Consider the following 14,902-nt stretch of genomic DNA (forward strand, 5'->3'; position numbering starts at 1 on the left):
ATTTTATAAAAGCATATAAAATATCTAAGGCACACAATAATGCTTTTTATTTCCCAGCGCATATAGAACATTCACACATACACACCCATATAGACACACCAATCATATGGAGACTAAAAATAAGTCTCCCAAAATGCCAGAGAATAATCATACATAGCATGTTCTCTAATCATGCTTGACTTAATTCAGAAATAAATACTTAAAAATTATTTTAAACATAAGCCTCAAAAAACAAGAGAATTTTTATTTTAGTGACATTTTCATTCTTTTCCACTGTAGGCAAAAATGACACCAACTTGACACACTGACAACAAAATTTTTAAATTTATAGTTAAATTATTAAAACAACTGTCTACTCATAGATATGTAATAATTTCAGTAGGTTACATATAAAAAGCTTATTCAGTAAAAACTCTGAAACTGCATCTTTGCATTCATCCTTGTATTTACAAATACTTTTTTTTAATCCTCACCTGAGGATATTTTTCCATTGATTTTTAGAGAGAGTGGAAGAGAAAGGGAAAGATGGAGAAAAATATCAATGTGAGAGAAACACATCAACTGGTTGTCTCCTGCACATGCCCAGATTAGGGCCCAGGCCGGGAAGGAGCCAGCAACCAAGGTACGTGCCCTTGATCAGAATCAAACCCAGGACCCATCAGTCCACAGGCTAACACTCTACCCACTAATAGAGGCTACAAATACTTCTAAATATCTCACAGGTCACTGAAATTAAAGAACATTTATAATAAATGATCACTAATACCATGTGTTAAAAATTATAAAATATAACTGTGATACTCAAGAGGGAAAATTAGAGCTCTAACCTGATTACATTAAAAAATAACAGACTAATCTAAATTATCTAAGTCAAGTCAGCAAACAACAGAATAACCCAAAGACAGCTGAAAGAAGGACATGACACAACAGGAGTTAATAGGGATAAAAATTTAATAAAGAGAATAAACAAGATAAAAGCTGATTATTTGCAATGACTAAATAAACAAACCTTTGTCAACTCTGATCAAAAAAGAAAGAAGACACAAACACTAAGAATTTTTTTAAATATAAGTTCTGAAGGCAAAAAGGGAGTGCTAAAATAAATGCCAATAAATTTGAAAATGTAGACAAATTAACAGTTTAAAAATATATAACTTTAAAAATGGATTTAAACTTCAAAAGAACTATAATCATTAAAAAAAATCTCCCACTTAAAAAAAAAAAAAAAGAGAGAGAAGAAAGGAGGAGGAAGAAGGAAAGAGAAATAAGGAAGAATCAGAAAGAAGAAAAGAAAACCTCCATAAGGCCCAGAGGAAATTTATATGAGTTCAACCAAACATGAAAGACAATTCAAATCTTAATTACAGAGAATTAAAAAAGAGAACAGAAAAAATGGCACATATTGTGGATTTAGTTTGACCATGATACCAAAACCAGGCAAAGACATCATAAAAGGATAATCTTGCTTACCAAAATAGTTACTAACAATCCTAAACTAAATATTAGCAAACCAAAGCCAACAATGTGGTTTTATTTTATTAACGAAGTTTATTCACCCTAAGATTGCAAAAAATGACTAAATTAGAAAACTCCATTAATATAATTTATCACAATAATGTACTGGAGAAAACTCTGCAGTAAAATGGCAAAATCATAGATTTGAAAAGTTGGGTAGTGAGTACACTGGTATGTATTATACTTTTATACAAAGGGTTACTTAAAATATTTTATAATACTGAAATCAAAATTAAAAAGGCAAAATAAAAAATTAAAGTGATAAATGGAAATAAGTTATTCACAGTAGAGCAAGTTTATAAGACTAATAAAATGTGAAGGGATGGTAATACCTAATACCTAGTATTGAAGAAAATGCAAATTAAAATTATGTGACATCACTTTATACCCACTCAACTAGCAAAAATAGTAAGAGAAATAATATCTATTGCTGATTAATGGTGAAAAAGGGTACTGTTATGTAACTGCTAGAAATGTAAACTGGTAGAGTTTCTGAGAAAGCAATATTGATATAAATTTGAGAAATTAGTATCAGTAAAAAATGGTTAAAACCTTTAAATCCAGCAATCTTTTCTATGTATTCCTAAAAGTGCAGTAGATTAATAAGAAAATGTAAATTCAAGAGCAGAAGAAAAAAATTAGGGTGGTAAATTCCATGCCATGGACTGTTATGAAATTAAATAAAAGAATGAGCTAGTTCAAAAGCAGTTGGCTTAAATAGATTTTTCACAATGTATATATTCATAAAAAAAGCAAAAAACACACAAAAATATATGATTCCATTTTATAAAACAATAGCTTCAAAATCCTAATGACTGTTTATGGGAGAAAGTGACATAGTGTGTCCATTATGTGATTATATGATCATGGAAAAAAGTATAAAAGGATCATAAGAGATTATGAATGGAATGTAACAGGATGGAACTAAGAAAAAAGGTAAGAGTACAGTGAACAAAAAACTTTTTCAAAGAATTTATTAAATAAAAACAGTAAGCCCTCATGTCAAAAAGAAAAAGAAAGGTGAAAAGGGAGTAAAAAGAGACTTATCCATACCAAAATAAGGGTTCACCATGTAAGTCATCTTGAAACGAGAGAATAATGACTTGTAATTTCTAAATTTAAAAATAACAATAAGTAGATAGCAAATAGTTATTTTATCTGACTATTACTTTGATCCACACAAATTCTGAATTGAAAAAATATTTTAAACTTGAACTTTCAAATAACATATAATCAAGTAGTTAGCATCATAATCCTATGTCTCTGTACATTGCACATACTACTTCTTTTATCTAAAAGTACTACGCTCTCCTCTATCTGCAAAATATTTCACATAAATCAGTGTTCTAAGTACATAAAAGACACAGTGGGAGAGGACATTGACCATGAAGGGGCCATAAAAAACCTGATATGAGATTATCTTGGAAAGAGAAAATACTGGGAAAAGAACCTTAACAAAGAGCTAGCATTTAGTTTAAATATAACCATACTAGAGGCCTGGTGCATGAAATTCATGCATTTCGGGGGGGGGGGGAGGGTACCCTCAGCCCAGCCTTAGCCCTCTTGCAGTCCAGGAGCCCTCATGGGATGTCCGACTGACAGCTAAGCCAGCAGTCAAACATCCTTAGCACTGCTGCGGAGGCAGGAGAGGCTCCCACCACTGCCACTGCACTTGCCAGCTGTGAGCCTGGCTTCTGGCTGAGCAGCACTCCCCCTGTGGGAGTGCACTGACAACCAGGGGGCAACTCCTGCACTGAGCATCTGCCCCCTGGTGGTCAGTGTGCATCATAGCGACCGGTTGTTCCACTGTTCAGTTGATTTGCATATTAGCCTTTTATTACATAGGATAAACAAAATTATATATAGAACTATTATTCTTAGCATGTGTTGATAAAGGTATTTTTCAGAACAAAATGTAATGATTTTCAAACAATAGATGAACTACACAAAGAAGGAAAAGTGAATTCACACTATGAGTCATCAGGATTTTTTTAAATGATTAATAATGATTTCTTAACATAAGAAAGACTCCTTTAATTAATTATAAGTATCAAAATAGGAAAATGAATGCATCCATATAAATTGGTACAAAGGGGTCAGAAAAAAGGGAGTATATACCAAAAGAAAATGGTTAGATCAGCCCTGCAATAACAAAAGACAATGCTTATAGTCATGTTTAGTCACAATGATACTTATTTCAAAATGGCAATTATATATTAATACTTATTTCATTTTGATTGGGTTGTTCTAGAAAGGAAAAAAGGCAGTGACACTGTATTTGAGATATACATTGTATTGAAATAATAGGACCTCAAAGAAATTTCTCTGTCATTCTTAAGTCCCTTTTCTTTCCCTATATACCAAGTCCAAATTCTTTTTATTTTTATTTATTAAAATCACTTTGATGTGTTTCTTCTTTTCCAAGTCATTACCAGATTTGTGGTGTAGTTTCCTATCATTCTAGAGCAGTGGTTCTCAACCTTCCTAATGCCGCGACCCTTTAATACAGTTCCTCATATTGTGGTGACCCCCAACCATAAAATTATTTTCGTTGCTACTTCATAACTGTAATTTTGCTACTGTTATGAATCATCATGTAAATATCTGATATGCAGGATGTATTTTCATTGTTACAAATTGAACATAATTAAAGCATAGTGATTAATCACAAAAACAATACGTAATTACATATGTGTTTTCCGATGGTCTTAGGTGACCCCTGTGAAAGGGTCGTTCAACCCCCGAAAGGGGTCGCGACCCACAGGTTGAGAACCGCTGTTCTAGAGTAAGAACAGTCATCATTCCACTAATATTAACGGAGTTCCTATTCTATAATAAGCACAAGATGGGTGTGGGAAATACAAAAATGAAAAATAGTGCCTAGCTTGAAGGATCTCACAGTGTAGTATATGGTACAGAGAAACCTTTGGAAAATTATAATTCAAGAGAATAAGTATGATGGTGAAGACCCAAGAAAACATAGAAGTAAAGGGGAGAGGTGATATTCTTTTAATTCTTTATTGTTGAAAGTATAACATATGTCTCCTTTTTCCCCCATTGACCTCTCCCAAACCAACCCCCAACATAGGCCTTCACCCCCCTATTGTCTGTACCCATTGATTATGCTTATACGCATACATACATGTTCTTTGGTTGATCTCTTACCCCCTCCCTCCCACCCTTCCCTACCTTCCCTCTGAGATTTGATGCTGAGTTCGATGCTGCTATGTCTCTGGATCTATTTTTGTCCATAAGTTTATGTTGTTCATTATATTCCACAAATGAGTGAGATCATGTGATACTTACCTTTCTCCAACTGGCTTATTTCACTTAGCATTAAATCTCTTCAAGTCCATTCATGCTCTTGCAAATGGTAAGAGTTCCTTCTTTTTTACAGCAGCATAGTATTCCATTGTGTAGATGTACCACAGTTTTCTAATCCACTCATCTGCTGATGGGCACTAAGCCTGTTTCCAAATCTTAGCTATTATAAATTGTGCTGCTATGAACATAGGGGTGCATATATCCTTTCTGATTGGTGTTTCTGATTGCCTGGGATATATTCCTAGAAGTGGGATTACTGGGTCAAATGGGAGTTCCATTTTTAATTTTTTGAGGAAAAGCAATACTGTTTTCCACTGTGGCTGCACCAGTCTGCATTCCCACCAGCAGTGCACGAGTGTTCCTTTTTCTCCACATCCTCTCCAGCATTTGTCATTTGTTGATTTGTTGATGATAGCCATTCTGACAGGTGTGAGGTGGCACCTCACTGTCGTTTTGATTTGCATCTCTCAGATGATTAGTGGCTTTGAGCATGTTTTCATATGTCTCTTGGCTTTCTGTATGTCCACTTTCAAAAAGTGTCTATTTAGATCCTTTGCCCATATTTTTTATTGAACTGTTTATCTTCCTTTTGTTAAGTTGTATGAGTTGTATAAATTTTGGAGATTAAACCCTTATCAGATGTAACATTGGCAAATAAGTTCTCCCATGCAGTGGGCTTTCTTGTTGTTTTGTTGATGGTTTCTTTCTTGTCTGGATCAAATTTTAGTCAGGCTCCTTTGAAACCACTGCCCAACAAGGACCACATGTACTTCTTCACAGACTCCAATTTTAGCAAGAATCCTGGTAAGTCCCTTTAGCAAGAATTCCCCATCTTTGATATATCATCAAACTCCTTTTCTCTACTTGCCACCAGGTGATACTTAATCATTCTAGCCTGCCTTGAGCAAAATCCTATTAGTGTGTAACCACTAATAGAATAATATAAAAACTAACAAAAAATCTAATGGAAACTATAAATTTTTTTAAAAAATACTTGATTGACCTTTAAAAATATTAGGAAAGAAGTAAAATAGAAAGATATCTGTAATAATATCAACAATAAAAAATACATTTTTTATAAAGAAGGAAAATAAAAAACAAATGAAACAACGCAAATAGCAAGATAATAGATTTAAACACAATTATATTGGTAATTACATTACATTATATATAAACGTAAACAAGCCAATTAAAACACACAGCCTATGATTCTGGATTATAAAAAAGATTTTGTGCTATTTAAAAGATATACTTTAATTACAAGGATATATATAAGTTGAAGCTAAAAAGAAGGAAAATGATATATCATACAAACACAAAGTAAAAGAAAGCTGGTAAGAACACTAAACTTTAAGAAAGAAGTATTAGTTAAAGTAAAAAGGAACACTTTATGGTGATAAGAGGGTCAATTCAACAGAAAGACAAAAAATATTAAATTTGTGTTCAACTAATAGCAAGGCTTCAAAATATATGAAGCAAAAGCAAATGGAACCAGAATAGAAACAGACAAATGCAAAATCTATAAACATGGGAGAAGGCAAAAAATAAAAGGACGCAAACATTTTAAATTATTAACCACCTTAAACTTAGTTTAAATTTAGAGAACACTATACCCACATGTTTCAAATGTATGTAACACATTTTTTAAAACTTGCCTGATAATCTGAATCACAAGACAGTCAAAAATTTCAGAGGACTGAAATTATACAGAGTATAATATGGGAGTCCCAGAGGAAGATAAAATAGAAAAAGACACAAAAGAATATTTAGAGAAACAATGGCCCAAGCCTACCATTGTTTTAACTTTTTATTGATTTTTTAGAGGAAGGGAGAGGGATAGATAGAAACATCGATCAGCATCCATCTGCACACCTGCTACTGGGGATAGAACCCACAACCAAAATATATGTCCTTAACCTGAATCAAACCCTTGACCCTTCAGTTGAGGGCCTGTGGTCTATCCACTGAGCCAAACCAGTCAGGGCAAAACCTCCCCAAATTTGATGAAACCCACAGATACACAAATCCATGAAGATCAGTGAGTTCCAAGATAAACAAACGCAAAGTGATATACACCAAAACACATTAAAAATCAAACTGTCAAAAGCCAACAATAGAGAACCTTGAAAACGGCAAGAGAGAAGTGATTCATTACATACAAGAAATTCTTGATTAGGAATCCTCAATAAGACTCAAAGCCAATTGTTCATCAGAAACCATTCAGGTCATAAGGCAATGGAATGACATACTTACAGCATTCAAAGAGAAAACTCTCAAACAAGAATTCTGTATCTGCAAAATTATCCTTCAAAAATGAAGAAGGAAGTAAAACATTCTCAGTAAACAAAAGCTGAAAGAGTTCACATCTAATAGATATTCCCTATAAGAAATAACTCTAGGTGGAAATGATGAGATATTAGAGAGTAACTCAAAGTAATGAAAAATAACTCTGATTAAAGTTAACTACATAGGTAAATATACAAGCCAGTATTATTAGATTTTTATTATAATTCTTCTTTTTACCTAGATGATTTAAAAGACAAATGCATAAACCAATAATTATAAATCTATACGAATGGGCACACAATGCATAAAGATATAATTAGTAAAACAGTATTATAAATGAGAAGATACAGAGGTGTATATAAGGAAAGTTTTGCCTACTATTGAAGCTAAGGTGGTATTAATTCAAACTAGATTGTTACAAATTTAAGAGACAAATTGTAATTCCTAGGCCTGGCAGAGTTTGGGCCCCCAAGGCTCTAGAAGCACTGCCCCATGGATTTGGGTGACTCCATCCTTTGAAATCTAGGTGGAGGCAGCCATGCCCCTGGGCCTGTGCATTCTCAGCTGGTAGAAACAGCTTACTCTACCAAAGTTTGCAGCGTGCAACCTACAGAGGGGCAGCTGCTGCACTGAGGACTACCAGAGCTAAACCTGGGCAGCTGGGGAGCTCAGCACTGCAGAGCACCAGAGGAACCCTCAATATGAGGCAGCACCAGGAAGCATGCAGGAGGTCACTAAGATTTGGCAGCTCCTCCTTTGAAATTGTTCTGCCATCAGGCCCTTGCTAAAGAAGGGGCAGCCCAGATGATTTCTAAATTGCTTTTAGTGTCATCCTTCTATTGTCTTAGGAAATAGCTCCTGGCACCTGTTGCTATGGCTGATCCACACTAATTATCAAATAGTGTTTTCTTTAGACACCACTTTCTCATTTTTCACAAGACAGATTGAGAATTTTCCAAATCTTCAAGTTTTGCTTCCTTTTTGTTTAACAATTCCATCTTTAAGTCATTTCTCGAACATTTTACCATAAGCAGCAGTCAAGATTTGTCAACCACACTTTGAACAGTGTGCTTAGGTAAATATCCAATTTTATTGCTCACAAAACTCTATCTTCCACAAAACAGTAAAATACAAACACAACTCAGGAAAGTTCTTTGGCACCTTAAAACAAGGATCACTTTTCCTCCAGATTCCAATAACATGTTGCTCATCTGCATCTAAGACCTCATCAGAATGGCCTTTACCATCCATATTTCTACCAGCATTCTGTTCATGATTACTTAAGTATTCTCTAAGAAGATTGAGGCTTTCTCTACAGCTCTCTTCTTTTCTTTCTTAGTCCTCACCAGACTGCACAACAATGAAGGCTTTTTCTAGCATGCACTCAAAACTCTTCCATTACCCATTACGCAATTTCAAAGGCACTTCCACTTTTTTAGGTATTTGTTACAACATCTTCCCCCCTCCTCCACTTTTCAGTACCAATTTTTGTCTTAATCCATTTGGAATGCTATAACTAAAATACCATCGACTAGGTGGCTTATAAACAACAGACATTTCTCATCATTCTAGAGCAGGGGTGGGCAAACTTTCTGACTCGAGGGCCACAATGGGTTCTTAAACTGGACTGGAGGGCTGGAACAAAAGCATGGATGGAGTGTTTGTGTGAACTAATATAAATTCAAAGTAAACATCATTACATAAAAGGGTATGGTCTTTTTTTTTTTAGTTTTATTCATTTCAAACAGGCCAGATCCGGCCCGCAGGCCATAGTTTGCCCATGGCTGTTCTAGAGGCTAGAAAGTACAAAATCGAGGCACTGGCAGATTCAAGTTCTAATAAGGACTCACTCCTGGTTCATAGATGGTTCATCTTCTAGTTCATCTTCTTACTATTCCTCACATGGCTGAAGGGGCAAAGATGCTCTCTGGAGTCTTTTTTATAAGGGTACTAATTCCACTGATGAAGGACTCCCCGTGATGACCTAATCACTTCCCAAAGGCCCCACCTCCAAATATCACCACACTAGGGGAATAGATTTCAACATAAATTTAAAGGGGAACACAAAAATTCAGTTTATAGGACTAGACCAAGGCAGATTTGCCTTAAATTCTACTCTAGTGATGTTCTCATGTTTTATGCATGTTCTACGTGTATGTTATATTAGAGTAGCATAATTAAAGCAATCATCTATTAATAAACAGAAAAAATATTTTCAATAGTTACCACAGGCTTTAGAAGCAGCAACACAAATTTCTTCTGCAACATATTCCCCAGTTGAAAACTTCAGGTAATCTCCCTCAGTTTTCCCAAGGGAATGATAAAGATACACCTGAAGGACTGGATCTGTTTGCTTCACAGAATCAGTAATTCCAGGAATATCTCCATTCTGATGCATAGGAGGTGTGCATGTTCCTTCCATTTCCGTCATTGTGAGGCAAGCCATTTCCATGCAGAGTCTTTTTCAGAACATTTGCCTGTAAGAGAAAACAACACAGTTAATCAATGACTGTGAAAAACATCAAGATTATAAACTTCCTGTAGACAAGGACTATAAAACTGTGAAGTTTACAATTTAACTGAGGAAACATAATATAAATACGTAACACAAAACAGAGAAAACCAGTTGTAGCCCACAGAAGAGATCCCGTGAGGCAACATGATTTCTTTTCTTTTTTTAAAAATATATTTTTATTGATTTTTTACAGAGAGGAACGGAGAGAGATAGAGAGTTAGAAACATCGATGAGAGAGAAACATCGATCAGCTGCTTCCTGCACATCTCCTACTGGGGATGTGCCCACAACCCAGGTACATGCCCCCGACCGGAATCGAACCTGGGACCTTTGAGTCCGCAGGCCAACGCTCTATCCACTGAGCCAAACCGGTTTCGGCGCAACATGATTTCTTAACAAATGAATTACTCTGACAAATGTTTATTAATGTCTGGAGGAGAAAAACAACATTTCAATATAGGATTAATTGATGATTTTTATGAGAGGAGTTAATATTTAAAACTGATCTTGAACAATGGATTGGATTTAAATGGATGGAAGAGGAAAAACATTCCAAGAGAATGAAACTGCTGAAGAGTAGAAAAATACAAAATATGTTCAGTAAGTTATTGGGCAGAAGTATAGAATTTGAGTAGTTATACCATTTAGGATAATTGATACATACCCAATCTGCATTTTTCCTTCTTCCTTGATACTGAAGCCCAATTTTGTTGAGGAGAGTAAAACAAAACAATACACTGTACTTCCCCACAGGTGGATGGCCACATGAACCAGTATCTACACTAATAAAAGACAAACATGCAAATTGACCATACCTTCGCTATGCCTTAAGCCATGCCCACCAGCCAATCAGAGCGACTATATGCAAATTAACCCAAACAAGATGGTGACCGGCAGCCATGGAGCTGGAGCGAGCAGTAGGCTTGGTTGCCCCAGTGATGGAGGAAGCCAAGCTTCCCACCTGCTGTGGCCAGCTCTGAGCTCCACTGAAAGCAACAAAGTTTCGATTATAGAACATAAATAAACCCCAGATACCTGCTTTCAGCTGGCCATGGCCAAGGAGCTGGAGCAAGCAGGAGGCTTGGATTGCCCCTGGCAATGGAGGAAGCCAAGCTTCCCGCCCCGCCCTGGCCAGCTCTGAGCTCCACTCAAAGCTACAAAGTTTTAATTATAGAAGGTAAATAAATCCCAGAATTAAAAAAAAAAAAAAAAAGAAAAAAAGGAGAGGCTGGGAGCTTCCGTCACTGGGGGGGCTTGGCCAGCCTGAAAATGGCTCTCAGCCCCTCACCCAGACTGGCTAGGCACCCCAGTGGGGACCCCCACCCTAAAGGGGGTGTGGCCAGCCTGAAAACAGCCATCAGCCCCTCACCCAGGCTGGCCAAACCTCCATGGGATGAGGGTCCCCACTGGGGGGTGGGGGGGCTTGACCAGCCTGCAAACAGCCATCAGACCCTCACCCAGGATGACCAGGCACCCCAGTGGGGACCCCCAACCTGAAGGGGGTGTGACCAGCTGCAAACAGCCATCAGCCCCTCACCCAGGCTGGCCAGGCACCCCAGTGGGGGCCCCACCCTGAAGGGGGTGTGACCAGCCTGCAAACTCCCATCAGCCCCTCACTCAGGCTGGCCAGGCACCCCAGCGGGACCCCCACCCTGATCTGGGACACCCTTTAGGGCAAACCAGCCAGCCCCCACCTGAGCACCAGGCCTCTATCCTATATAATAAAAGGGTAATATGCAAATTGACCCTAACAGCAGAACGACTGGGAATGACTGGTCACTATGACACACACTGACCACCAGGGGGCAGACACTCAATGCAGGAGCTGCCCTCTGGTGGTCAGGGTGCTCTCACATGGGAGGAGCTCTGCTCAGCCACAAGCCAGGCTGATGGCTGCCAGCACAGCGGTGGTGGTGGGAGCCTCTCCTGCCTCCTCAGCAGCACTAAGGATGTCCAACTGCAGCTTAGTTCTGCTCCCTGCTGTTAAGTGGACATCCCCCGAGGGCTGCTGGGCTGCCAGAGGGATGTCTGACTGCCAGCTTGGGCCTGATCCCCCAGGGAGCAGGCCTAAGCCAGCAGGTGGACATCCTCCAAGAGGTCCCAGACTTCAGGAGGGCATAGGCCAGGCTGAGGGACCCCCCGAGTGCACAAATTTTTGTGCACCAGGCCTCTAGTTAGCAAATAAGATTAAATGAAAGTTGTTGGATTATACTTCCAGGACCACTCCTTAAAAGGAGGGTGACTCCTTTTGTTTTTTTCCCCTTCACTCTCTTCCTACCTGAATCTGGTGGTCAGTGCACATCATAGCTACCAGTCGAACGGTCAAAAGGTCAGACACTTAATATATTAGACATAGATATATATACACATACACTAGAGGCCAGGTGCATGAAATTCATGCACGGACCGGGACGGGGGCTGATGGATGGGTGAGGGGCTGATGGCTGTTTCCTCCCAGCCTGCACCCACTCCAATCGGGAACCCCTCGGGGGATGTCCAACCACCGGTTTAGGCCCGATCCCACAGAGGTAAACCGGCAGTCGGACACCCCTCTTAAAATCTGGGACCGCTGGCTCCTAACCACTCACCCGCCTGCCTGCCTGATTGCCTCTAACCCCTCTGCCTGCCTGCCTGATTGCCCCTAACTGCCTCTGCCTGCCTGCCTGATCACCCCTAACTGCCCTCCCCTGCCGGCATGATCAAAGCCCCAACTGCCTCTGCCTGCCTGATCACCCCTAACTGCCCTCCCCTGCCAGTCTCATCTTGCTCCCAACTGCCCTCCCCTGCAGGCCTGATCTCGCCCCCAACTGCCCTCCTCTGGACAATTTGGTTCTGATTGGTCAATTTCTATGCCAGTCAGTATCAAAAGCTCCGCCTCCTAGGCAGCCATTGGCTCCTTACATTCACCAAGGTTTGGTTCTGATTGGTCAGTTTCTATGCCAGTCAGCATCTCTGGGCCTACCAACGGGACCTGATCAGAAAGGCCGGGCTGATCAGCAGCCCTGGTGGAGGCCTGGAGAGAAATGAAGGCGTGGCTGTTGGCCAGGCCGGGAGAGAAGGGGAGGCAAGTTCTGATCAACAGCTGTCACAGAGGCTACAGATCAGACCCTGCCTCTCTCTCTGCAGGCCTCTCTCCAGGCCTGATCCACAGCCCCCTCGGCCAGTGGTCGGCAAACCGCGGCTCGCGAGCCACATGCGGCTCTTTGGCCCCTTGAGTGTGGCTCTTCCACAAAATACCACGTGCAGGCACGCACGTACAATGCAATTGAAACTTCGTGGCCTATGCGCAGAAGACGGTTTTCAGCCTGGGCGAGTCTATTTTGAAGAAGTGGCGTTAGAAGAAGTGGGGGGGTGTCAGTCGATGGGGCAACGGGAGACGGGAGACACAGCCGCGGGATATGCAGCGCGGGGGAGGGGTGCGCGATTCATGCACGAGTTGAGTGAGCCAGTCAGTCAGCAGTCTCATTGTGCAGTAGTTAGTTATGTTGAGATGGTCTGGACATATAGAGAGGATGAACGAAAGGAGATAGACGAAACAAGTATACAAGACGAGTGTGGATGGGAGAGTTGGAAGGGGTCGACCTCAGTGAACGTACCTCAATCAGATTGAGGATGTTTTTAGCAAAGGCCAGCTTAAGAATACCCTAATTAAGTTAATAACAATGTACCTACCTATATAGTTTAAGTTTTAAAAATTTGGCTCTCAGATTCTGGCCTTCTTTTAATTCATGAACATGCCAAGGGCTTTCTGGTTCCAAGTATTCACATACCTGGTCCCTTCTCATCCTCAAGTCTCAGTTGGAATGTGACCTCTTCAGAGAGTCTTTCCCAAACCACCTTACCTAAAGTTACTTTTCCCCACACCTTATCCTCTCTCACATCACCCCATTTACTTTCTTTGTGGCCATTTTCACAATTTATCATTATCTTGCTTATTTAGGAACTGATTTATTGTGTTTCTTTTTCTAGATGTAAACTCCTTGAAAGTAGAGGCTATCTTGTTCACCATTGTCTCTTCAGTGTTTAAACTATACCTGGATACCTGGTACATAGGAGATAGTCAATATGCTTTCAAATAAATGAATGAATAGAAGAAATAAAAAAAAAAAAATTTGGCTCTCAAAAGAAATTTCAATCGTTGTACTGTTGATATTTGGCTCTGTTGACTAATGAGTTTGCCGACCACTGCCCTAAGCAGTCAGTGCTGGGTCGGAGCGCCCGCAGCGGCCCCAGTCAATACTGGGTCACCAGGGCAACCCAGCACTGACTTACGGTCTGGTTGAGCCTTCAGTCATTATGACCCTGGCTCTTTATTATATAGATATAGATTGCACTCATATGTGGAATCTAAGTACCAAAATAAATTGATGAACCGAATGAACCTAGAGACATGGAAGCATGGAACAGAGTGCGGAATCTCAGAGGGAAGACAGGGGAGGGTGGGTGGGTGAGAGGTAATCAACCAAAGACCTTGAATAACCCATGGACACAGACAATAGGGTACTGAAGGCCTGGGGAAGAGAAGGAGGAAGGAGGGTAGGTTAAAGGGAGTCAATGGGGGGTAAAAGGGGGACATATGTAATACTTTCAACAATAAAGAATTTTAAAAAAGATTTATTATTTTTTAAATATTACTAGATTCAATATGCTAGTATTTTGTTCAGCATTTTTTCATGTATGTTAAACATATCCCCCCAGATACCTGTTAATATCGAACAAACTTTTCTCGTCTTTATCTATCCTCAGGTGTACTTTAGGTTAGTTGGTTTCTACCAGATATTTGGCTACTGAAACATATTTTCAAGTGTACATTTGGCCAATTATACCTAATGCAATACCTCTCCAAACTATAATCAAACATCCAAGTAAGGGCACAGCCAAGAAAAGTTACATAACATGAATTGCACAAGGGCAGAGTCCAATTCAAGCTTCTTGTCAATGATATTAGGAACATCATGTCTAACAAATATCATCAGTGATAAGAACTTGGATCTACTTTTCAGCAAGTACTGTTTTTTAAAAGGCCTCAGGCCCAGCAGGTAGCTCAGTTGATTAGAACATTGTCCCACTACACCAAGGCTGTGGGTTCAATCTCCAGTCAGGACACATACAAGAAGCAACCAGTGAATGTATAAATAAATGGAACAACAAATTGATGTTTCTCTCTCTCTCTAATCAATTTTTTAAAATCTTTTAAAAGATTTCATTTTAAAAAAGGTCTCAGATTTTTCTTAATCAAATATAATTTTCCATGGTAATGAC

At 39.2% G+C, this 14,902-nt stretch overlaps 1 protein-coding gene across 1 annotated transcript in view; it reads right to left on the reverse strand.

Moving 5' to 3' along the window:
• Nucleotides 1-14,902, reverse strand: part of JAK2 (Janus kinase 2) — a 101,659-nt gene that overhangs the window by 58,936 nt on the left and 27,821 nt on the right. Inside the window, exon 3 of the mRNA XM_081103422.1 lies at nucleotides 9,352-9,602. Within this exon, the coding sequence (XP_080959548.1) occupies nucleotides 9,352-9,577 (226 nt within the window). The 5' untranslated portion in view covers nucleotides 9,578-9,602. The remainder of the gene's footprint in view (nucleotides 1-9,351; nucleotides 9,603-14,902) is intronic.

Source organism: Myotis nattereri (genome assembly GCF_964212035.1).
Source record: "Myotis nattereri genome assembly, chromosome: 12".
NCBI classification, from domain to species: Eukaryota; Metazoa; Chordata; class Mammalia; order Chiroptera; family Vespertilionidae; genus Myotis; species Myotis nattereri.